The sequence below is a fragment of the Capsicum annuum genome, chromosome 9 (assembly GCF_002878395.1).
Source record: "Capsicum annuum cultivar UCD-10X-F1 chromosome 9, UCD10Xv1.1, whole genome shotgun sequence".
NCBI lineage: Eukaryota > Viridiplantae > Streptophyta > Magnoliopsida > Solanales > Solanaceae > Capsicum > Capsicum annuum.
The window spans coordinates 39,744,566-39,768,856 of NC_061119.1; the positions used below are offsets into that span (position 1 = coordinate 39,744,566).

At 36.4% G+C, this 24,291-nt stretch overlaps 1 protein-coding gene across 1 annotated transcript; it reads left to right on the top strand.

The window, feature by feature from the left end:
* The first annotated feature begins 22,131 nt into the window (after nt 1-22,131).
* On the top strand, nt 22,132-22,959 carry LOC107841567 (craniofacial development protein 2-like). The gene is made up of 2 exons (XM_047396225.1): nt 22,132-22,575; nt 22,654-22,959. Exons 1-2 carry the CDS (start codon nt 22,132-22,134, stop codon nt 22,957-22,959), a joined length of 750 nt encoding a protein of 249 aa, XP_047252181.1.
* Nucleotides 22,960-24,291: the final 1,332 nt, after the last annotated feature.

Below are 24,291 nucleotides of genomic sequence, written 5' to 3' on the forward strand. Positions count from 1 at the left end.
TGCATTATTAGATCTAGGAGCTTGTCTATTTTTTGTAACTCCTTACATAGTAGTCAACTTTAAGGTCAAACGAGAAGTCTTAATAAAACCTTTCTCAGTAGCTACCCCATTGGGTCTGTCTATCATAGTCCGGCGGGTATCCAAGAACTGTTTAGTTATGATAATTCAGAAAGTCACCTCAGCAGACTTAGTAGAGTTAGAGATGACAGATTTTGACGTTATTCTCAGCATGGATGGAATCCATTCATGCTATGCCTTATTTGACTGTAGAAATAAAATTGTTCATTTTTATGTTCTAAATGAACCGGTCCTTGAATGGAGGGGTAGCTCAGCATCGCTTAAGGGTTAGTTAATTTCATACCTTAGAGCGAGAAAAATGATATCCAAGGGATGTGGCTATCATCTTGTGAGAGTCAAGAACTCTAGTTCAGAGACTCTTAGTCTTGAGTTAGTTCCAGTTTTAAATAAATTCTCTAATGTGTTCCCTGCAGATCTTTTTGGAGTTCCTCTAAAAAGGGAAATTGACATCAAAATAGACCTTTTTCCAGATACTCAGCCCATATCTATTCCACTATATAAAATGGATCCAGCTGAACTCAAAGAGTTAAAAGAATAGTTAAAGGACATTTTAGACAAGGGGTTCATCAGAACCAGTATTTCTTCGTGGGGTGCACCAGTCTTATTCATGCGTAATAAAGACGGTTCACTCAGAATGTATATAGACTAACGTCAGCTGAACAAAGTCACAGTCAAGAAAAAATATCCACTTCCCAGAATCGACGACTTGTTCGACCAACTTCAGGGTGACTGTTATTTTTTTAAAATAGATCTTAGATCTAGCTATCATCAGCTTAGAGTCAGAGAATGTGATATTCTAAACACAGCTTTTCAAACCCGGCATGGTCACTTTGAGTTTCTAGTCATGTCCTATGGTCTCACAAATGCCCCAGGAACTTTCATCAACTTAATGAATTGCATGTTCAAGCAGTACTTAGATATGTTTGTTATAGTCTTGATAGATGACATTTTTGTCTATTCTCGTAGCGAGAAAGATCACGCAGATCACCTTAGAATCAATAGATGTGTTCACAGATTAAAAAAGGTTGCAGTATATATTCTCAAAGAAAGATCTGAATTTTCATTAGAGAAAGTGGTTAGAGTTGTTGAAAGATTATGATATGAGTGTTTTGTATCATTCTGGCAAGGCCAATGTTGTGGGAGATGCTCTCAGTAGGTTGTCTATGGGTAGTGTTGTTCACGTTAAGAATGGTATGAAGAAGTTACTTCAAGAAGTTTATTAACTTACTCGACTAGGTGTCCGCTTAGTCGATTCAGCAGAGGGTAGTGTGTGGGTGCAGAATAGTTTAGAATCATCTCTGGTTTTTGAAGTAAAGAAAAAGTAGGACAGTGATCCCAGTCTAGTTAAGATAAAAGAATCAGTCAATGATCAAAAAGTAGAGGCTCTTAAGGGGGAGATAGTGTGTTGCGTTGCCAGGTTTTGCTCTATGTGCTAGGTTTTGATGACTTGAGACAATGAATTCTTGCTGAAGTTCATGGTGCGTGCTATTCGATTCATCCAGGGGATACTGTGAGAAATCTATTAGTGGAGTGGGATGAAGAGGGATATCATAGTATTTGTAGCTAAGTGCTTTACATATCAGCAGGTTAAGATTGAGCACCAGAAGCCTAGTGGGTCCATGTAGGTATTTAGTATTCCCACATGGAAATGGGAAGAAGTGAACATGGACTTTATGATGGGTTTGCCTCGTATTCGTCATCAACATGATTTGATTTGGGTTATTATAGACGAGATGTCCAAATTCACTCATTTCTTGCCAGTCCATATTTCCTATTTAACTGAGGACTATGCCAAATTCTATCTCATAGAGTTGGTCAGGTCGCACAGAGTCCTAGTATCCATCATTTCATATAGAGGTACCCAGTTTACCTCTCACTTTTGCAAAGCTTTTCAGAAGGGTCTTTGTACCCAAATTCACCTCAGTACAGCCTTCCACCTTCAGACAAATGGTCAAGTAGAAAGGACAATTTAGACTCTAGAAGATATGTTAAGAGCATGCATTGTTGATTTTAAAGGTAGTTGGTATGGCCATTTGCCTTTGATCGAATTTGCATATAATAACAATTATCATTCTAGTATTCAGATGTCTCTATTTAAGGCTTTTTATGGTAGGAGATATAGATCCCTAATTGGTTGGTTCGAGGTAGGTGAAGCCACAGTATTAGGGCCTAATATGGGGTTTGATGCCTTAAAGAAAGTTCAGTTGATTAGAGGAGGGCTTAGGGCACCCCAGAACTGGCAGAAATCATATGCAGATGTGAGGAGAAAGGATCTCAAGTTTAAGATTGTCAATTTTATGTACTTGAAAATCTCTTCCATGAAGAAAGTGAAGAGGTTCGGCAAGAAGGGGAAGCTCAGCCCCCGATATGTCGGTCCTTATAGAATTCTCATTCATTTCGAAAAGGTAGCTTATGAGCCTGAGTTGCCTTCAGACTTAGATTTAGTGTACCCATTCTTCCACGTCTCCTTGCTACAGAATTACATTAGTGACCCAATAGTTGTACTCCCCTTAGAGGGTGTAGATATTTAGAATGATCTCTTTTTCGAAGAGGTTTTAGTCCAAATCCTCGATTGCCAGATTCGTAGACTAAGGAACAAAGAAGTTCCCTTGGTCAAAGTTCTTTGGTGAAACTAGTCAATTGAGGGATATACATGGGTAGCAGAAGCAGATATACAGACCAAGCATCCTCTTCTCTTCTCCGTAAACTCATACTCCACTTGAGGTAATAGTCCTCCTTAGATTTACTTAGTTCCATGTTCAGTTACAGTTACAAACCTTAGTATCAGTTACCGTTACATATCATCTTCATGATAGTCATACATTCATGAATCAATTCAGCCATGTACTCATGCTTCAGTTGTGCATGTTTAGTATGTAAACTCAGTCTATCAGTATTTCTCAGCTTAATCAGACTCATTCGAGGATGAATGTTCCCAAGGGGGATTTATTGAAATACCTCATATTTCCCTAGCTTAGTTTGCCTCTTAGTACACAAGTATCTGTATATAAAAATTTTCAAAATACTTAGAATTTTTCAATTTAAGACTTTCCATTGTGTAGGAAATTCAGTTAGCTTCCCAACGATATAAATTTTGCCCAAATCTGATACCCGGGTGAGAAGTTACAACATTTCTAGTGAAACAATATGTCAAAGTGGGCATCACTGCATCGCGTTAATAGTCAAATTGAAATTCGTCAATTTCCAGTGTGCCATCGCGATAAGCCTGCATCGTGCCAAAGTTTATGTTCCCATTTTGCATTTTCCAGTGAGCCATCGTGATAATGGCGCGTCATGCTAATATCCATTTTCGCAATTTTTTTTTTAGTGAGGCTTCACGATACCTCTACATCGCGTAAAAATCCAATTTTACAATGGTCCATTTTTGAACAATTCCAGCTGATTTCTAGTGGCTCACCATGATTCCACCGCGTCGCGGTGAAGGTTAAAATTGAGATTTTCAGTGATGAAAATTTAATTCTTTCGAGGGGTAAATTGGCATTTTTCATGACCCCAGTCAGTCCTAAACATGAGATTAATGCCCTAAATAACCTAATTTGTCATTATTTGCTCAATTACTCTCAAAATCAAATCATTCTCTCTCAATTAAAAAAACCCTAGCCTTCAAGATTCAAGAGCAATTTTCAAGAATTCTTCCAAGAATCTTCAAGAAGTGAATTTCCCAGGTATGTTAGGTGTTTATTCATGGGTTCCTTTCACTCATGGAGTTCAAGAACCCTATTTAAAAACACAAGTTTATGGATTTGTGATTTCCATGCTTGAATTAGATTGTATTCATGATTATGATGTTGTTTGGGTTCCAATCCATGATTAATTATAAGAATCATGAAATTAAGATAGCATGTGTCATAAAATATGTAATTCTCATGATTAATCCTTGAATTTACAAGTTGAATGTTGTGGCCATGATAATTATATGTGTTTATTTCTATGTGAGATAATTATGCTCCTCAAGTGTTTGATAGAATGCCTATGTAAGTTGAATTGTGAAATCATGACACGTTATCACGTGGTCCCATTCATGTACAATTCATGTCTCTTAAGTGTTTGAAAAAATGTCTAAATGAATGCATTGTGAGCAAAAAATTAATGTTAACTTTTCATGATTGTTCCATGTTTACAATTAATGCTATCAAGTCCTGGAGTATTTAATACCCGAAATCTAGCTGTATACCTAGAATCATAGTAGCTACAAAATAGTTTCAGTAATGTCGCAACAGTAGTACTCAGCCAGTTCAGAACTCAGTTAAAATCATCTCAGTCCAATCAGTCTAATAATCAGTGTCATTCAGTTGGGAGTAGGATTCAACACCGAGCGAATCCATGGATGGGGGCTCACCTGTCAGCAGAGGGTGTGATCCTTAGTAGCAGTCATTACATTCTAGAACTACGTAGCCAGTGTAGGTTGAGATGTTAACCTGCCAGTTGAGGGTTTATAAGGTGTTTACCTGCCAGATGAGGGTAATATCATTCTCATCAGGGAACCTTCAGTAGAGGGTGACCTTAGTCCTTCGAGATGATATTTCAGTGGATCCACACAGCTAGTTTCTGTACCCGTGGAACGGTACTGACACCCTTCCAACTGGGGTTACAGGTTGGAACCCAATCCATTTAGAGAGGGGCATGTCGATTAGATGATTACCTCCCACAGTTTTAGTTTTAGTCTCAGTGTAGAACTTAGTCCAGTTCTACAGAATCAAGATTGTCAGAAACAGTCACCCAATTATTAGTAATTCGGTTATCAGTAATATCAGATATCAGTTATTCTATTATCAGATCTCAGAATTCAGTATTAGTATATATATATATATGTATATGCAGTATTGCATCCTTAGTATTTACAGTAGTTTCAGTTATCCATGTACTCTTATTCAATTATATTCATATAACTCAGTCAGTTATTGTTCATGCATATGAACCCATGCATTTCAGCCTTACCTCATCTAGCATACCAGTATATTCTATGTACTGATTACATACTCTTTTCTTGCAATATGATGCATTATATCATAGGTTTGGATGCTCAGGTTCCTGATTGCGCTTAGTCAGATTCAGTTAGCAGTAAGAGATTAGTAGTGAGTCCTCATCTATCGAGGATATTATTTATTTCAGTATTATAGTAGATTCTTTATTTTATTAGTCGGAGTTAGTTGGGGGCTTGTCCCATCAACTCTACATTTAGATAGTTTAGTTAGAGGCTTTTCAGACTAGACTATTCAGACAGTATTCAGTTTTTAGATATTATTATCAGTTGCTATATTTGTCAGTATTCAGATTGTGAACCTTATGGAATTTCATCCAAACTTTTGTATTATTTTAGTATTATTATTCAGTGCTCACAGCAAGTACAAGTCATGGTTTAGCTTATGGTCCTTCGGGGTCGTAAGCACCGTGTGACGTTTGGAGTGCAGACTCAGGGTGTTACAAAGTTATAGTTGGTGTGACGATACCACTAATTATAAACTTGGTTTATAATGGATTGGTTTGATGGAAAATAGTTTTAATTGGGAAAGGATAGTGGAATATGATAGCTAACTGTAAAGGTGAGAGTTCAATGGACGAACACTAGAAACTCATGTTTGCCGACATGAGAGGTTGGTCATGGAAACCATATATGATACTCATGAGGTACACAAGAATCCTCTAAGTATATTCTAGATATGTATCATGCAGAGCAAAGGGTACTTGGGAATTCCCTACTCTTATGGTATCTCCGGTTCGTGCAGCTACATGTATCGAGGCTTGTTCAGGGGGTTTCATTGGACCCATATAGCCCATGGGTGGTTAAGGATGGTTAAGCTTCACATACTCAGGATAATGGTTTTAAATACATGCTAAACCTTATTTCCTTTCCTGACAGGGTTATATATATATGGTTTGTATGCTAGTGGTTGGTTTACTTGGTTTATTGGATGACAATATTTTATCCTTATGCTGAGTCATGCTATCGTTCACCTTCTAACCCATCTTTAGGTGGTTGTATCCCCATGTGATACTGGAACCAACCATTCTACTCCTCCTGCTTAGCTATTGGACATTCGGGATCAACTTTTGGATTGAAGTGATGAGATTCCATCTTTCCAAAAGGCTCCATTTATAGATGTTATCTCATACTTTGATTTACTTATGGATATTAGTTTTGGATATGGTAGGGGCCATGTCCCAACCAAATTTTGGTATTCTTTAGGTTAGAGTCTTTTGTGAAACTACTATGGGTTGGTATGGGCGGGATAGATATTAGTATTAGCCTTAGTATTGGCATTGGTGTTGGGGTTGACACCCTTGGACGGTATTGTTGGTTGTTCCATCCCTTTTTGTTATGTTATGGAACTTGGATTGGTTATTATTTAGTTGATTGGTTTAGGGTTTGGTTTGGTCATCGGATGGGTTTGGGCGGTTGGACTCGGTTGGATCGGTCTCGGTTATAGACCTATCCCAGAGTCTGGAATTAGACAATAACACTATCTTGTTATATGCTCAAAATTTATCCAACTCAGTGTAGGCGACTGGAGGTTGGGTTGGGTAATGAGTGTAGTGTCTGGTCCTGGTCATACTTGGGAGCCCATTATGACAAGGCCCCGGATCGGGTCGTGTCAAGTCATCATAAGTTGTGAACTCATTTAGAATAAAAAAGTCATTCTTAAGATGTGTTATAGGATAGGATTGCTTAAAAGGAAAAACGTCTTTAGTGAATGTCATGTCTGTACAAACAAATACACACTTAGTGTTTAAATGAAGCAACTTATAACCCTTTTGATGTGCAACATACCCTAGTAGTCCTAATTTGATTGCTCTAGGACCAAATTTGTCCCCTTTAGCTAGGTTGGTTGCATGACAAAGGAAACCTATAACTTTTAGATGAGATATATCTGGCTCCCTTACACTAAGCACCTCATGTAGACTAGATTTTTCAAGACAGTAGAAGAAATCCTATTTGTAATATATACGACTGCTAAAACACAATATTCCCAGAATTTGATAGGCAAGAAAACTTGAATTTTCTTTGCTCTTGCAATTTCCAGAATATATTTGTGCCTTCTTTCCACAACTCCATTTTGTTGTGGGGTTTGAGGGCATGAACTCTAATGTATTATACCATGTTGCTGAAATAACATTCTATAATTTTGATTGAAGAATTCTCCACCATTGTCAGATCCGAAAGCCTTCACCTTCGTATTAAATTGAGTACCAATCATTACTAGAAATTGTTGAAGTTTAGAAATTACATCTAATCTATGATGCATCAAAAAATCGAAGTCCATCTAGAACAATCATCCACCAGAGTTAGAAAATATTTTCTTCAATTAGATGTAGTAACCTTGTAGGGTCTCCATACATCCATGTGTATCAAATTAAAACAATTAGAAGCCTTAGTAGCATTTGTAGGAAAGGGTAATCTAACTTGTCTTGCTAATGGACATATATCACTATGATATAAATATACACTATTAAGTTTCGGTAAAGAAGCAATCTTGCTAAGAACAAATATAGCTACACGACCAAATCTCTTGTGCCGAACTTCATCGGTGATTAAGCATCCAACAACTGTAATAGCTTTTGTTCTTTTCAGTGTCTCCTTATTCTTGGTCCTCAAAATTTACAAACCTTCATGTTCCTTAACAATATCCTTCACTTTCCTAGTGAATAGATCCTAGAGAATGAAGAAACTAGGATGAAACAAGGCATAAGAGTTCAATTCCTTTGTAATTTTTGACACAGACAAAAGGTTGAACTTAAAAGCTGGTACACATAAGACATTTTTAACCTGTGCACCTCCATTCAAAAAATAATTTCCTGATTTAGTCATAGCTGCTGAACCTCCATCAGGAAGTTGAACATGTCACGAGTTTTTCACTATTAATGTTTTATGCAACAAATTTTCATTCTTGACCATATAACCAATAGCACCACTACGTACTATATAGGAAAGAGAAATATTAGGTTGCGATGTATTGAAACACGTGTGTCCTACAAATATACCTTATATATGTGCACTTCCTTCAGCATCACTTCTACCATTATTCTTTTCTCCCAAAGTTGATTTCTTCAAGAGCTAGATAATCTTATTACACTAATCCTGTGTAAACAAAGTATGTGAAGATAAGTGAATGCCTGTTGTACCACTGAGATACTATTCAACAACAACATTATCTCTCTTTTCCCCTAGAAATATGTTGGATATCCTATCAATTTGTAGCAAGTGTCTTTGGTGTGTCCCTTCTGGTTGCAATAGCTACAATGTATGGGTTTATAGCATGCGTCTTTGTTATGGCCCCTCATGTAGCAGTAATAAAAAAACATCTATTTTCTCTGCCTCTGAGATCCACTTAAACTAGCACCTAAATGAGAAACACCACCAGAATATCCACTAGAAGGTCCAACACCACCTAAACCACTATTTCCAGATCCAAAATAGCTACTACCAGATCCAAAATAGCTACTACCAAAGGAAGAGGAACAATCGAGTTAAATTATCCCAAAGATCTCTCAATTGAGAGTAGTATCTTGCTACTGATAAAATTCCTTAACTCAATGTAGTAATTTAATTGTGAAGATGATAAATTCTAGACATATTAACTATATCAAATATCTCCCTAAGATCATTCCAAATGAGATAAACATTAGATCGAAAAAGAATTCCCCTAATCAAATCCGTACTAACATTGATCATGATATAGGAAATTGCAATTGCATTATGACGATCCCATTGTTTTAAGTCTGCATCTGTAGTAAAAGCTTGTCGTTTGACTATTTCGTCATTAAAACCCAGCTTGTTCTTTGTGAGAAGAATCAATCTCTTTGCCCGACTCTAGAGAGAGTACTTGTCCATTCCTGTCAATGGAAAATTTACCTGTACAATACCAGAAATGTCTGATGAACTGAGATACGAATGATGAGTATGATGTTTGTGATCTACAACAGAAGTAGGAGGTACATTTTCCGCCATTGCTGATTAGAATGTAGGAAAAAAAATAGAGTAAATCTGAAGAAAACTAGGGCAAAATAAGAAAAAAAATAATGAAAAGAATACCTGAGTCTCTCAATTATTCACAAATTCTAAGGAGAATTCCTAGATCCGTTCACCATTACTCTGATACCATGTCAATTTTCTAGCAATGAACTAATGAATTTGAAGAAGAAACACAAAACAAAGAGAGAAATTTTAAAGAATAGATTTTCACTATTGAGCTGAGAACAAAATGAATACAAAAAACTACTGTTACATTGCTGAAGTGGCCTGTTTATAGACGCTACACTATAATTAACTTATGCTAATCCCTTAACTGCCTAATAACTCCTAACAACTCATTAACATCTGGACCAGCTAACTCCTAACAGTTCATTAACAGTTGTACAAAATATCTAAAACAAATATCTAATATCAACTGATCTTATTGCTTAGCTTAACAAATATGATGGTTGGCCTGCCATTATGTTCTTGCTACTATAAAGGATTAAGAAGAAGGGTTATTTTGGGCTTGTGATACATGCTTGCAATTCAAGAGATAGATCCGATTTGAATTGGCTGAATTTAAGTAGGTTTTAAGCTTCAAGTGTTGAAAAACACTTATTAAGTGCTAGAATTGAAAAATAATAATTTATTTATAATAAAAAATTAATCAAAACAAAACAATCGTTAAGCTAAAAAGTCAAAAGCAATAAGTTGGACCATCCCAACTTATTACTTTTGGATTAAAAACGCTTAATTTTAAAGCAACCTGAATTTTGCCAAACATTTCAGAAAGTTGAAACAACTCAAGAGTAAATTTTAATGCCTATCCAAACAACTCATAATTTAATTGTCTACAACTATGAAAGAAACTAAAAATAAAGGATAATCAACTGGATAACAATATACATTGCCTGATAGAATAGGAGTACAAGTATTAGGCATATTCAGCTCATTAAAGAACTAAAAAGCATAAATTCTTAAAACACAGAAATATCAAAACTACGAATAAAAATAATAGGAACTTAAATGTATTCCCCCAATTTAGAAATCAATTCAAAACCTAACTGAGTTTAATTATCAGGTTACAATTTCAAAAGTTCTTGGTATAATCATATTTTTAGATCCTTCTTAATTTTTATCAATCCTTTCTCTTTCATAAATTTCTTCTCCTCTTAGAACAAAAGAAGAAAGTCTGATCAACAAAGCTTGAAAATCTCCCCATGTTGCTTGTTTGATTGGTAGCTAATCCTACACCTTCATCCTTAACTAAAGGTCTTGGGTTCGAGTCCTCCTGGGCATGGAGTCACGTTTGTTAAGAAGAGCTTTACCCCCAATATGAGACTTTTCAAAATGAATTCATTCATATTTAGTCAAGATACTAGACACCGGATGAAAAACCAAATAGAAAAGGTAGATAATCTACTGGGCCTTAACTTGTGTAACTGTCTTGTTACTTTTCAAGATCATTCTTCTATATAGAGTTTTGAAAGATTGAGGATAGGAAGAGATAGAAAGAGAAAGGGTGGGATAATGACAATGTATGTCCCTGTTTGGTCATGAGAAATATTCACTTTTTTACGAATTTTTTCCACTTTATTCAGAAAATGTTATGCTATAAAAACTTTAAATACAACTTCAAGTCTCAACCTATTTTCATTTTTTTTCACTCCAACTTCTCTCATTAAAATTCAAAAACAACTTAAATTTATATTAATGTCCAAACGCAACTCCAACTACAATTCTAACTCTATTTTTTTTCAATTGCCAAACGCCTACTAAAGCCGGTACGTTATGACAACGTTTGAGCTACGAAACATGAAACGTAGGATGCAGTAATAACTATGCCAGCAGGGACAACTTGTGAGCTACTGATCGTATTTTCTGTAGAACTTGTTATGGACCATGGTACTTGGCAGATAACTTAGTAAAATTACCCTCCAATCATTGCGACTTTGTTGGTTCCCTCTTCCCTTCTCCGTTGAGACCTTTTCATATGGTGCTGCGCAATTGATATTTGAACTCTCTAGTGAGAAAATTTTTGTCTACCTCCTTCAATTGGATTTTCTAGAAAAATATGGTAAATGAAGAGGCGGTGCTTTGTGATATAATGCCTCATTATAAGTGCTAAATTTTTAAGTGGATAACTTATTTTATCTGTTCTAATTTACTATGCAATTTTGTATTACAAAGCATCCTCTTAATACTAATATTTATATTAATTGTTAGTACTCAGATAGATAATCAATTAGCTCAGATAGATAATCAATTAGCATGTTACTACTGCATCACTACACGAGACATACATTCAACAAGGTCAATCCCACTCGAAGTTGGACGAATGAATCATAGAACATTGTTTGTTACATTACTCTATGAATATTACCTCCGAATATAATCGTATCCTATACTTGTATGGGTAATTGATTAATCATTGCCCTTTGACTACTACATTATTACACGAAACATACATTTAACAAGGTCAATCTCAACCAAGCTTGGATGGCAAAATTATTGAACCTGGTTTATTGCATCACTCCACAAGTATTATCTCCTAATATAACTATATTCTATACTGGGACTTTTGCTTGAAATTCATTTTAATATTGGCACAAGTCTCTTTACTTCAATTTATAGCATGTGCTTTTTCCTGTGTTGGATGAGAATGTGCAATCCAATTATTTGAAATAATACCATACATAATTGTTATATCTTTGATGATTTTTAGCTAAACTAAAGATTTATGGTGTCATGAAGTTGTGAATATAGTTTTTAATTGTTTAGGGGATATCCGTACCAGCGCTGTTGAGTTAATAGTGTTATTAGGGTAGTGTACATTTGAGTCTTCTCTGTAGCCTAACGTGCAACTAGTCCATCATTGTCTTTGTGAAATGTTGCCGCCCGACTAGTTTCCAAGCTATGTCAAATGTTAACTCTATTTCATTTTATCTTCTCTACTATAATATGTTCAGGTGCTCTTTATTTATATGGTAGTCCTGTAACTGAAAATGTTATATGGTTCCAAGAAATAATAAGGGAGCTGTTAGTAAATTGGTCAAGCAAAAGGAAAATTAAGTTAGGGATATTAAGTCTGGTTACATTTTGGAAGGTTAAATTTACAAGGGGTTTGATTATAATATCTAGATTTGAGGTGGTTGGACTACGGATTTTATCATCAAACACCAATGGTTCTGCTAGTTAAAGAGATAAAGCTATAACAGTTAAAATAATAGTGTATGGGTTTGTCACAACCCAAGACTACCTCCTACTCGTAATACGACGCTTAAGGCCACATATGATCCCAAGCTAATCCATGATCTAATACAAGCTGCAAACACTAAAAGAAGATAAAAAAATATTATGCGAAAGTCTTTTAAAAATCAAATATTTGAATAATCAAACAAGGTTAAGTGTAATGAAAATTATCATTGAAAGACCATACTAACTGTCTGATTGTTTGAAAGCCTCTAAACATGATGAGTTATTGGGATAGGTCCCAACTTACTCTGACTACTGAAATAACATGAAATAAAGTACTGGAAAGTATGATAAGTAATATTACTAGTCCTAGACTAATGAGGACTCACCAATACTGCAACTGAGTGATACAAGAATGGACTACATGTGATTTAGGAACTGAGTTTACGAACCTATATTGTGAGATAAATATAGTGCAAAAGAGAGTATGCGGTCAACACTTTGAATATAGTGGTATGCGAGATAGGAACTAACTGATATACATATAGGTACTGGGCATGAATGCATAAACATATAAAACGAATGCATGAGTAAGCATAAACATGTACTAAAATGATCTGAATAGCTGATAACTGATATATATGGACACTCGATCATGCAAACATGAACTGATATATTCTAAATACTGAACTGAAACTATGGGAGCTAACATTTAGCCAATATGCTTCAATCTGAGCTAATCGAGGTCCAATTTGTAAATCTAGTTGGAAGGGTGTCAGTACCTTGCTAAGGATACTAACAGTGGCTGTATGGATCTACCAAACAGATGTCCCGAAGGACTAGGGTGTTACCTTTTACTGGCAGGTTCCCCAAAGAGAGTATCACGCCTATACTAGCAGGAAGATCTCTTATAACCTATGCTGGCTACGTATTTCTGGAACTTAAGGTCTGCTGCTAAAGGTCTCACCCTGAGTTGGTAGGTAAGCCTTCATCCATAGGTTCATTCAGTGCTATGTTCTACTCTTAATTGATCTGATACTGATGCGATAACATGATTAACATAATTCAATATTGATGATTGCTCAACATGGTAATTTTATTAATTTCATGGTACAAACATGGTATAAATAACTTTAAATCTTGAAAATTTAGCATGCATGATTATCTAGGTATCGGGTGTTCATGACCCACCCTGCTGAAAAATTTAATTGAATATGACAATATCAAGATAATGAAATGATAGGAGATTTCATGACTTAAACTCAAGAATTCAACAATTTCCTCAATGTAACAAGTTATTATGATTAGAGTACTGAAGAGTGATTAAACTTATGAGGAAATCACTTATTCATGGTTGAATTCAAGAATTAAATGGAAGATTTATAGAATTCATACTTTTCGTGGAACCCTAAAACAAAAAGGGAAATTAAGCTTGAGAATTGGGGAAACTTTGACACTCAATGGGTGAAAGGTTCCCATTGATGAAAATCCCACAAACCTGAATGTAGAAGCTTGGAGAAATCTTCTTGAGAATTGGACTTGCTAGATGAACCCTAATTGCTTTTTGGGAGAAGTGGAAACCGATTCTTTTGGTTTCTTCGAGTGGAGTTATAATTAGTCATGTAATTGGGGATTTTGAGGCTTTTATTCCACCTTTTGGGAAGCCTAAATAACATGGGTTATCCTTTTAAAGGCATGGAAAAAGACAAAAGTTTCTAGGAAAACATACAGAAAATATCTTGTCCAGTCGTTGCAACTCACTTTATGACTCGTTACAACTGACTACGAGTCGTATGGTGTAGTCTTAGTCTAAAGCTTGGCTTTAGGGTCCTTTACTGGTCGGGTTATGAGTCTTCATGATTCCTTGTAAGGTACGACTATAAGCTGTATGTTGGACACATAATCACTGGGATCAATTTCTTGATTACTTACTATTATGACTACGAGTCCCTCCTAAAGACAGTAGAAACTAGTTATGGGTTGTAGGGAGGAGTCGTAGTCATTGGAACAAAACTTGAGTGACTATGACTCAGTCGTGATGACTCATCACATATGGTAATGACTCGTTACTTGAGTCATTGTCACGACAGTGTGTTCTGGCGCTTAGGGAAATTTCCCACAACTTTTCATCACGACATCAGATTGAGGTGAGACTTGAAGATTTGGAAAGCTAACTTGGTGGCCTATATATTGAGGGGTCTAAAGCTTGAAAAGATAGGGTATTATAGGGTTATATTTTGCTTTTGATCTAGGTGGTATATTGAATTGCTTGGAGAACCAATTTATTGGGAAGTATTTTCAAAAGATACAATATTTAAAAATCTTACATTGGCACACATGAAACATCACCATATATATGCCATTATTCTTTATTATTCCCTCTCGAATTCCAACATATGGAAGAAAATTCAACTCTAATGATGTTTATGTTATTTTTCTGTTGGTGGGGACACATACACAACTCCTTCTGCATTTGTATCTAAACAATTTCTAATGGTCTATGCTTAGCAATAGTAAATTGGAGGGTTGTCTCCTTGCTATGATAAGAACTTGATTGCTATAACACCTAAAACTCAAAGTCTTTTACATCAATTTCTCTATCTATCTTCTTGAAGAAGTTCTATTACTTGAAGTAACTCTAGAGAACCCTTGTTTCTTTTACACCACATGCTTAATGAGTTGATCTGGACAGTATATTCATACAAACAAAATGTGGACCTTCTTAGTGAGATAATAGTTAAGGCATGACACAAAACTTTTGAATGAGGCGCATATTTTCTATTCTCATTACTACAATATAGAATCAGAGAATCGACTTTTTCATGCTCAGCTTGGAGAACATTGTTTGAAACTTTCTTGTGATCCTAGGGGATTTTAACGTGCTTGAGGACAAGGATGCTGTTCAATGATCTGCATTTGTTACTCCTCAGCTCCAAGTTCCCCGACTTTGATTTCCAACCTTGAGGACAAGTAAGTTCTAAAAGAGGGAGGGTATGTTCTGACCTTTAGAATTAGTTAGTTATGGGTAGTTATTTGAATAAAAAAAGGATATAGATCAAAATATCATTAATGATGTGGATGGCTTAGATTAGCCTATGTGGCAGCTTACCTATTTAAAAAATCTTAGGAAGAGACAGAATTCCCAAAATAGAAAACCACTACCTTAACTAACTTTCCCTTTTCATGTTTCTCTCCTATTTCTTCTCTGTTTGATTCATCCTAATTTTTCTCTTCTCTTCTCTTCCTTTTGTACTTTTAGTTTCACAACGGTGGCATCGTATTTATCTTTAGTTCCATTTTAGTTACTTATAGTTTCTACAGTAGTAATTCAATTTAATAAAGATAAACTTATTAAAATATTCATTGTTCTACGTAAATTCTATTAAATTTGAATTTTATAAAGCCAATGTAATGACTCTCTAGGCCATTTTCTCAATTTTTGTGCATTTTCAGCATTTCGTACCTTTCTATAGTGGCTATAAGTCATTTATGACTTACCAGAACTGTCAGTGATTTTTGGATAGTTTGTTTGGGTTTCATGCTCATTTCCCTATTTTGGAGATTTAGTTTCAAGAAATTGGTCTTGGATAAAGACTTATGTAAATGGCCTTGGAGGAGAATTTCGACAGTGCCATTAGCTCTAAAATGTTGATTTTAGGCTAGGGGGACTCTTGGTCCAGGTCCCAAGGCTTTTGACTCATTTTGGGCTATTGGGTTGATTTGGAAAAAATAAAACTATTGATGTAGGGCCCATATTTAATCAAAACTAACTCGGATGAATGTTTTGATGGTTTTGTTGAGTTTAGATGTTGAATTTAGTATGGCATGCGGGGTTCCAAATAAATCCTGAATACTCAGTTGAGGTCCTCTAGGACTTGAGTTTTTGTTGCTTTTTCTAGTTTTTGGTGTAGGATAATTTAGTCTTTGTATTTGCGTGGCATTGGTTGTGTTTACGATAGGAATGATTCCTGGGCTTTGCATTCGTGAGCCAACCATTGCATTCATAAGGGTAAGTCGTCTTGGCTATTTCAACTTTACCCTTCGCATTCGTGAAGGGTTGGTTTGGTTCGATGTAAATCCCTAAAGCTACTCCTGAATGTCACACGATGCTTAGGACTACAAGTAGCCCAAATCTAACCCATGATATGTACTTTCTTAGCTCTAAATACAAAACAACTTATATAGACATAATTAGTTACTTAAATTGTTAAACTAAAGTTCATTCAAATACCAATCTCAATAAAATAAGACAAACCAACATCATCTAAAAGTCTAAATGTCTAGAAAAAAAGCAACTGATAGGTTCTGACATGTCTCTAAATAATCTGAAGAGCTACTAGGACAGACCCCAACCAACCCAAAGGGAAACATAAAGTCTGCACTTGTACTTATTAGTCGAACATCTAACAAAAGCATAGTCTTCGCCCTCAGAGCATGAGACTCACCAATTGTTAGGATGTAGGAAATGGTGGTCGTGGCTAATCACACTGCTGAGGACAAGCACCAGAATCTACATTATGAAATAATGTAGACACATAGATATATATATATATGGTCAGTACTTATGAAATATATTGAGTATATGGGGGTGAATGTAATAAGTGAAACTGACATATGTCATAAAATATAAGTATGCATGCTAAATGTAAATAGATTCACCTTGATCATGAATAAAACTGAAAGCGAAATTAGTTTAAAACATGAATGGAAAAGCATAATCTTATGATCTGAGTTAACATAAACATAAATCATAACGCAACACCTGAGTAAGGCTTGTGAGAAAATACACATAGTTTCTAAAATATTCTTCAATTTCTTAGTGGGAGATTCTTATAAATTACATAAACCATATGAGCTATCATGGATTCTAACGTCTTACTCATGTCGGGGAGAGCTGTTTTACCCTTGTCATCGCAATAGAACCTTATCTTAGAGTGATCACTAAACTTATCCCCTTAGAGCGAGCAAACACTCTCCGGTAAGGCCGCTTAAACCTATGTTGGCACATAGTTGTTGGGAAATAGAATGCGATAAACTCACATTCCCCTCTCAGTACAAAATACTACTCCCAAAACGTATATACTTATGCTCATACTTTTGAAATTCACCTAAAGTAGCATGTGGGTTTATAAAATTAAAAACCAACTATGATTCTCTGGCTTAAATCATACACATAAAGAAACACGTGAATTTTATAACTTCTCTGAGATCATAAGATCAAAACTGAAACTTCAATCATGCTGTAATACTTGAATGTTAAACTAGTAAACTTGAACTTCTTGTAAACTGAGTGCATGATGCTCAAATTATAATCATTTTCCAACTCATAAAAATATCATGTCAAAATACCAAAATCAATGCATATGATCACTTTGGTGGATAAAAACATAAGTAAACATGAAAATTTATGATAAATAATGCTTAACTCACGAGGAAACATCATAATCTTGAAGTATACGAAAAGTTGGTATGAACCCTAGTAAATCAATTCTTTAAAATTAAATAAAAATCAAACTTTTGGACACAAGGATGGAAGAATATTCTTGTTCAAACCTCACATATTTGAACTTGATGGATTTTCCTTAAGGAAAGCTTGAATATTTGCCTTAGGAGCGTGAATTTTTTAAAAGAACCCTTATTTGGTATTTTTGAAAATTTGGGAGGAGTTGAATCGCTTATATTGACTTATGAGGGTCGGGAATCTTTTTTAGTATTGTTGTGGGATTGAATAGGAGGTAAAATACCAAAAAGCCCTCAAAAAACTAGGGAGAAAACTAAAATTTTGTGTCACTATGCCCTTGGGCGTGTCACGCCCTTATCGCGCCACACCAAGGGCGTGGAATGCCCTTATCACAACAATCAGTCGACGTGGCATACCTTTCTCATGCGAGACCACTAGTTTTCATGTTAAAGTCTGCCATGCCTTCGTGGCATGCCCTAATCAAGGACCTTACTGTTTTGGGGTCCCAAAATATCCCAAAATGCATTCTAAAAATTTTAAAACACTTTCTAATGGTACCGTTAACATTCCTTATTCTTTTTCAACTTAGAAATCACACTAAAACATGGAAGAACTATCAAAATAAAATCATTGATTTTTTGAGGTCTAACATCCAATCTCACATTCGCAATGAGGGTCCCAAGTTCATGAAGGACTCCTGACAACCCATTTTTTTCTCTCTCTTTCTTGATCCTAAGTTTTGAGAGCTCAATAAATCTCGGGAGATTATAAAATGGAGTTAGGGTGAGTTGAGGATGCATAAGTGACCATTTCCCATTAATTTCTTTGTGAGTTATTAGCCTAGATTATCTGTTAAATTCTTGTTTTCTGTCTTAATTCCCCAACTTTAGGGGATGATTTGATCACCAATTTGTGCTTCATTTGTTCTTATTTTTTGGTCACACATTTCTTAAACTTTGAGGGACCTCATGATGGATTCAATTTTGGGATTTTGTTAGGAGGGCCGATGGGCCTATTTTTGACTCAATTTTAGGTTTGAGGTTTTATATTGCAATATGGGTATAAATTTACTTGTACTAATGTATAGATTATGATTTTGATAGCACGACCACATTTTGAGATCGTGGAGCAAAGATGAGTAGTTTGTGGATGACTCAATATTGCAGTTCAACATCAAGGCAGGCTTCGATCTACTTATCTCTATGAGATTATGTATTGTATATTTCACAATCTAGGTAGAGATCATTGGATTATCTTTATACCTATACATATCATGACTTGAGCTAATTAGGAGATTTAGAATAGCAATGTGACCCAAAAGGCTGTAGGATCTTATTACATTTAATGATAGACTTAATTAACCATTGATTTGCATAAGGAATCCTTTTTCATAAGAATTATTGTATTACTTACTAAATTTGATGATATTTTCCAATTACGCCCTTCTAGCAGCTTTATGCCCTTGTTTACCTTAGTTTGCTTGTTTATGAGATTAATATCTTGTTGAGTTATATTCATTGGGCCCGAGGCCGTTGTTATGATACCAGTTCGATACTAGGTTAGTATTCTATCCCTCATAGCGATATGGTTATAGTTTATAGATGCTTATAGTTGTATTATTTGATTACTGGTGATGGCTGCATATATTTAAGCACATTTATACTTGTTTACTGGTACTATTCTGGCTAAAACCTTGGTTTTATTATTGTTTTCTAAAAAAGGATTTATCCCTACCTTGCTTAACTTTAAAATTGAATCTTTTTAAGATGAAAGTCATACCATCCTTATTATTGATTTATGACATCATAAACTAAGCATGTTACTTTGAAAATATAATGAGCCTCCAGGTCATTTTCTTGATTTCCATTTATTTGTGGCATTTTACGCCTTTCCATAATGGCTATAGGTAATTTATGACTTAATTGAATTATTCATTTGATTATTAGATAGTTTGTTTGGATTTTAGGCTCGTTTCTTTGTTTTGGAGCTTTCGATGTTAACAAATTAGTCTTGGACCAAAACTAATAGTAAATGACCTCCTATGAGAATTTTGATAGCGCCATCAACTTGGAACATTAATTTTAGGCTAGAGGGACCCATTGTTTGGGTTTCGAGGCTTCCAAGATCGTTTTGGGATATTGGATGGATTTAATGAAAAATAGAACTAGGTGTGGGACCACATTTAATCAAAATGATGTCGGATGAAAGTTTTGATGGTTTTGTTGAGTTTGGAATGTCATATTTGGTATGGTATCATAGTTTTTTATGTGCACAGGATTCCAAACATATCTTGAGAACCCAGTCGAAGTTTGTGAGGACTTAAGGTTTTGTTGGTTTTCCAGCTTCTACTGTAGGGTCTATTTACCCTTCACATTCATGAGAGGTAGGTCATATTTGCAAAGGTTAAGGATGTTGACCATCACGTTCATAAGCCTTCTCATACGCATTTGCGATGAAGGGTTGACCCAACTTAACCCGTCTCATTTTTTACATTCGTGACCATTAGTGTTGCTTTCGTGATACCTAAGATTGTTTGCATTTGCATTTGTGACACCATTCCCACATTTACAAAGGAAAATTCCCATGGCTTTCGCCCTCACAAAGGGAATTCCCATAGCATTATATAAGGTCTCTTCCTCAATTTTTCATTATTTTCTTAGTCGATTTTAACCATGTTAGACCTTAGGTCTTGGATATTATTGGGACTTCATTCCAATAATCTCAGCTACATTAAACCGTCGTTCCTTGACCTTTTTCTCTTTTATTCTTGTGTTATTTCATCCCAAAATCCATTTAATTCTTAGTTCTGGATCAAGATTCTTTGGGCTTTGGGGGCAGATTTTAACCCCAATTTTTACTCCATTTGTGCTCAAATTTTTAGTACATGTTTCTTGTCCTTATAGGACCTATTGATGAATTCAATTTGGAATTTTATTAGTGGGTTCCACAAGCTTATTTTTGTTCCTGTGTTGGGCGTGGGTTTTATTTTACTATGTGGGTCTCATTTTTACTCGTATTGACATATAGATTATTATTTATATAGCATGGCAATATTTTGGGATTGTGGATCAAAGATGAGAGATTTGTTGATGATTCTTGTGGTTTGTCATCGAGGTAGGCTTCAATCTACTTTTATCTATGAGATGATGTTATGTATAAAATGCATGCTAGGTAGGGATTAGAGGATATATTTATGACTAATGTATCTTGACATAGCCTATTTAGGAAATTTGCAGTAGGAATGTGATCCGAACCTTACATAGGATACTCTTTATGGCCATAGAGACATATCATTCTTGATTATAGACATGATTAATCAAAGATTGATGTTAATGATCCTTTAATAGAAGATTTACCCTTTGACTTAGTAAATTGGGTGGTATTTCCCTTATTAGATCATTGTAGTGATTTTATGCCCATGGACCATAGTTTCTTGGATTATGGTGCTATTATCATGCTAGTTATATGTTATTGGTCCCGAGGCAATGGTTATGATACCAATTGTACTCAAGGTGATTATTTTATCCTTAAAAGGGCATGATTCTAGTTTAAGAATGTTTAGGCACTTATGGTTGTATTTTTTTGCATAATGGTGACGGCATGCATACATTTAGGAGCATTTATGTCCACCTAGCTGTACAATTCCAATCAAATCCTTGATTTAACTACTTTTTTCTAAAAATAGATTTATTCCCTCTTTTAACATTTAAAATGATGAGGCAGCACCGATTGGAACCGGATAAAATAGTCGGTTAGACTACAATCGGTGACCAGCGTACGACAAAAGCAAGGAGACGCCCCGACGATATTCCAGTGAAATTCCAGTGAAATTCCGGCGACTTTCCAGAGGCTTCTTTGTCGGCGACCCTAGTCAGGCAATAAATCTCGACACCAAAACTGTATTAACCAGCTATAGCAGGAGTACTCCCAGTGATTTCTAACCCTTTATTTTATTTTTACTTTATTTTACATCCTTGTACTTTAATTTATCGCGCAGTTTTTTGGTATTTTTGCTGCCTGTATTTTTTGTGGGATTTGTGTTAGTTAATTGGGTTCGAGTTTCTATTGTTCTTAAAATCGGGTTAAACTGTGTGCTTTGAGTTGTCGTTATTGTTTGCTGTTTTAACCTCTTCTATTGCATTTGTTGAGTAGTGACTTGGGTAGTAAATGGTGGACTAGGGTCATGTCCTAGGGGGCCTGGGGGTTACGGGTGCGGTCGGGGCCAGGTGGTGGGTCAAAGTTGAGACACGGAGGATGGGGTTTTAGGGGAGGAGAGTTAAGAGATGATAAGTTTAGGGTAGGGTCGTGGAACATAGGGACCCTTCAGGGTAAGTCGATAGAGCTAGTTAAGATTCTTAGGATGAGAAGGATTAGTATTGCGTGTGTCCAGGAGACTAAATTGGTAGGTTCTAAGGCTAGGGATATGGATAGGTACAAGCTGTGGTATTCAAGTAATGAGAGACGTAGGAATGGAGTAGGTATCTTAGTGGATGAAAAGCTTAGGAGGAAGGTAGTGGAGGTTAATAGGGTTAACGATAGGGTGATGACTATTAAGTTGGTCATTGGGGGTTTTACGGTGCACGTCTGTAGTTCTTACACGACACAGGTGGGCCTGGGTGAGGAGGATAAGAGGAGTTTTTGGGAGGTCTTGGACGAGGTGATTCTAGGTGTGCCTAGTTCGAAAAAGCTTTTCTTAGGAGGGGACTTCAATGGGCATATAGGGCATTTGTCGATAGGATACGATGATATGCATGGTGGCTTTGGTTTTAGGGATAGAAATGATGAGGGTACTTCTCTATTGGATTTTGCTAGGGCCTTTGGATTGGTGGTAGTGAATTCTAGCTTTTCGAAGAAAGATGAGCATCTGGTTACTTTCCCTAATAGGATAGCCAAGACCCAGATTGACTTTTTCCTGCTTAGGAAGGGGGATAGAGCTTTGTGTAAGGACTGTAAGGTTTTTTCGAATGAGAATCTTGCGACCCAACATAGACTTCTGGCGATGGATTTGGTTATTAAGATGGGCAAGAAGAGGAGGGGTGGGGAGGGTCGACCTAGAGTTAAGTGGGGTGGCCTGACTCCAGTCAATGCTTTAGAGATAGAGGCAAAGTTGGAAGGGATAGGGGCGTGGGAGTGTCGGGGGGACGTGGATAGTATGTGGGATAGGGCGGCGGGTTGCATTAAAGAGACTTCTAGAGAGGTTTTGGGTGTCTCTAGGGGATGGTCTGGCCGATATTGGGGGGACTGGTGGTAGAATGAAGAAGGTAAGAAGAAGGTAAAGAAGAAGAAGACGACTTACATTAAGTTGGTTGAGAGTAAGGAAGAAAAGGAGAATCGGGTGTGCAGGGAGGAGTACAAACTTACTAAGAAAGAGGCTAAGTTAGTAGTTATGACTGCTAAGACAGTAGTATTTGAGAGACTTTATTCGGGTTTAGAGGAGAGAGGCGGGGAAAAGAGGTTGTACAGGCTTGCCAAAACTAGGGAGCGTAAGGGTCAGGATCTGGACCAAGTGAAGTTCATTAAAGGAGAGGATGTAAAAGTTTTGGTGGAGGACATTCTAATTAAGAAAAGATGGCAGTCGTATTTCCATAAGCTCCTGAACAATGAGAGGAACAGAGGTATTGTGTTAGGGGAGTTGGAGCACACTAAGCAACCTTGCACTTTTGGCTACTATCGGTGTTTTAAGGTCGAGGAAATATGTGAGGCTATTCGCAAGATGCGAAGGGGCCCCATGAGATTCTGGTGGACTTTTGGAAGTATGCTAGTGGAGCGGGATTAAGGTGGCTAACCCATTTCTTTAACAATATTTTCAAGATCGCTAAGATGACCGAGGCGTGGAGATGGAGTACGGTGATTCCTTTATACAAGAACAAGGGAGACATTCAAAGTTGCAATAACTACCGTGGTATTAAGTTGTTGAGTCACACGATGATGATTTGGGAGAGAGTGGTAGAACGGAGATTAAGGAAGATAGTACCTATTTCGGAGAATCAATTTGGATTTATGCCTGGTCGATCGACGACTGAGGTAATTCACCTTGTGCAAAGACTGGTAGAATGATATAGAGAGAGGAAGAGGCGAGAGGGATACCAGTGGCGTACATTTGTTCGATTAAAGACATGTATGAGGGGGTGAAGACTCAAGTAAGGACGGTGGGAGCGGATTCCAGGAACTTTTTGGTCTTGATAGGGCTGCACCAGGGATCGACTCTTAGGCTGTTCCTATTTGCCTTGCTGATGGATGTGTTGACGCAAAATATACTAGGGGAGGTTCCTTGGTGTATGCTCTTTGCGAATGATGTAGTTTTGATTGATGAGTCGCGCCGAGGTGTTAATGATAAGTTGGAGGTTTGGAGACATACCCTGGAATCTAAAGGATTCAGGTTAAGTAGGACCAAGACGGAGTACTTAGAGTGCAAGTTTAGTGACTTGAGGCAATAGGACAATGTGGTGGTGCAGTTGGAGTCGCAGGCAGTTTGTAGGAGGGATAGTTTTAAGTATCTTGGGTCTATGATCCAGGGGAATAGAGAGATTGATGAGGATGTCTCCCATCGTATTGGGGCAAGTTGGACAAAATAGAGGCTTGC

Coding starts and splice junctions, on each gene's coding strand:
- LOC107841567 (XM_047396225.1), top strand. CDS start 22,132: ATGGATAGGTACAAGCTGTGGTATTCAAGTAATGAGAGACGTAGGAAT. Junction 22,576..22,653: donor CGAAGAAAGATGAGCATCTG/GTTACTTTCCCT, acceptor GCTTTGTGTAAG/GACTGTAAGGTTTTTTCGAA.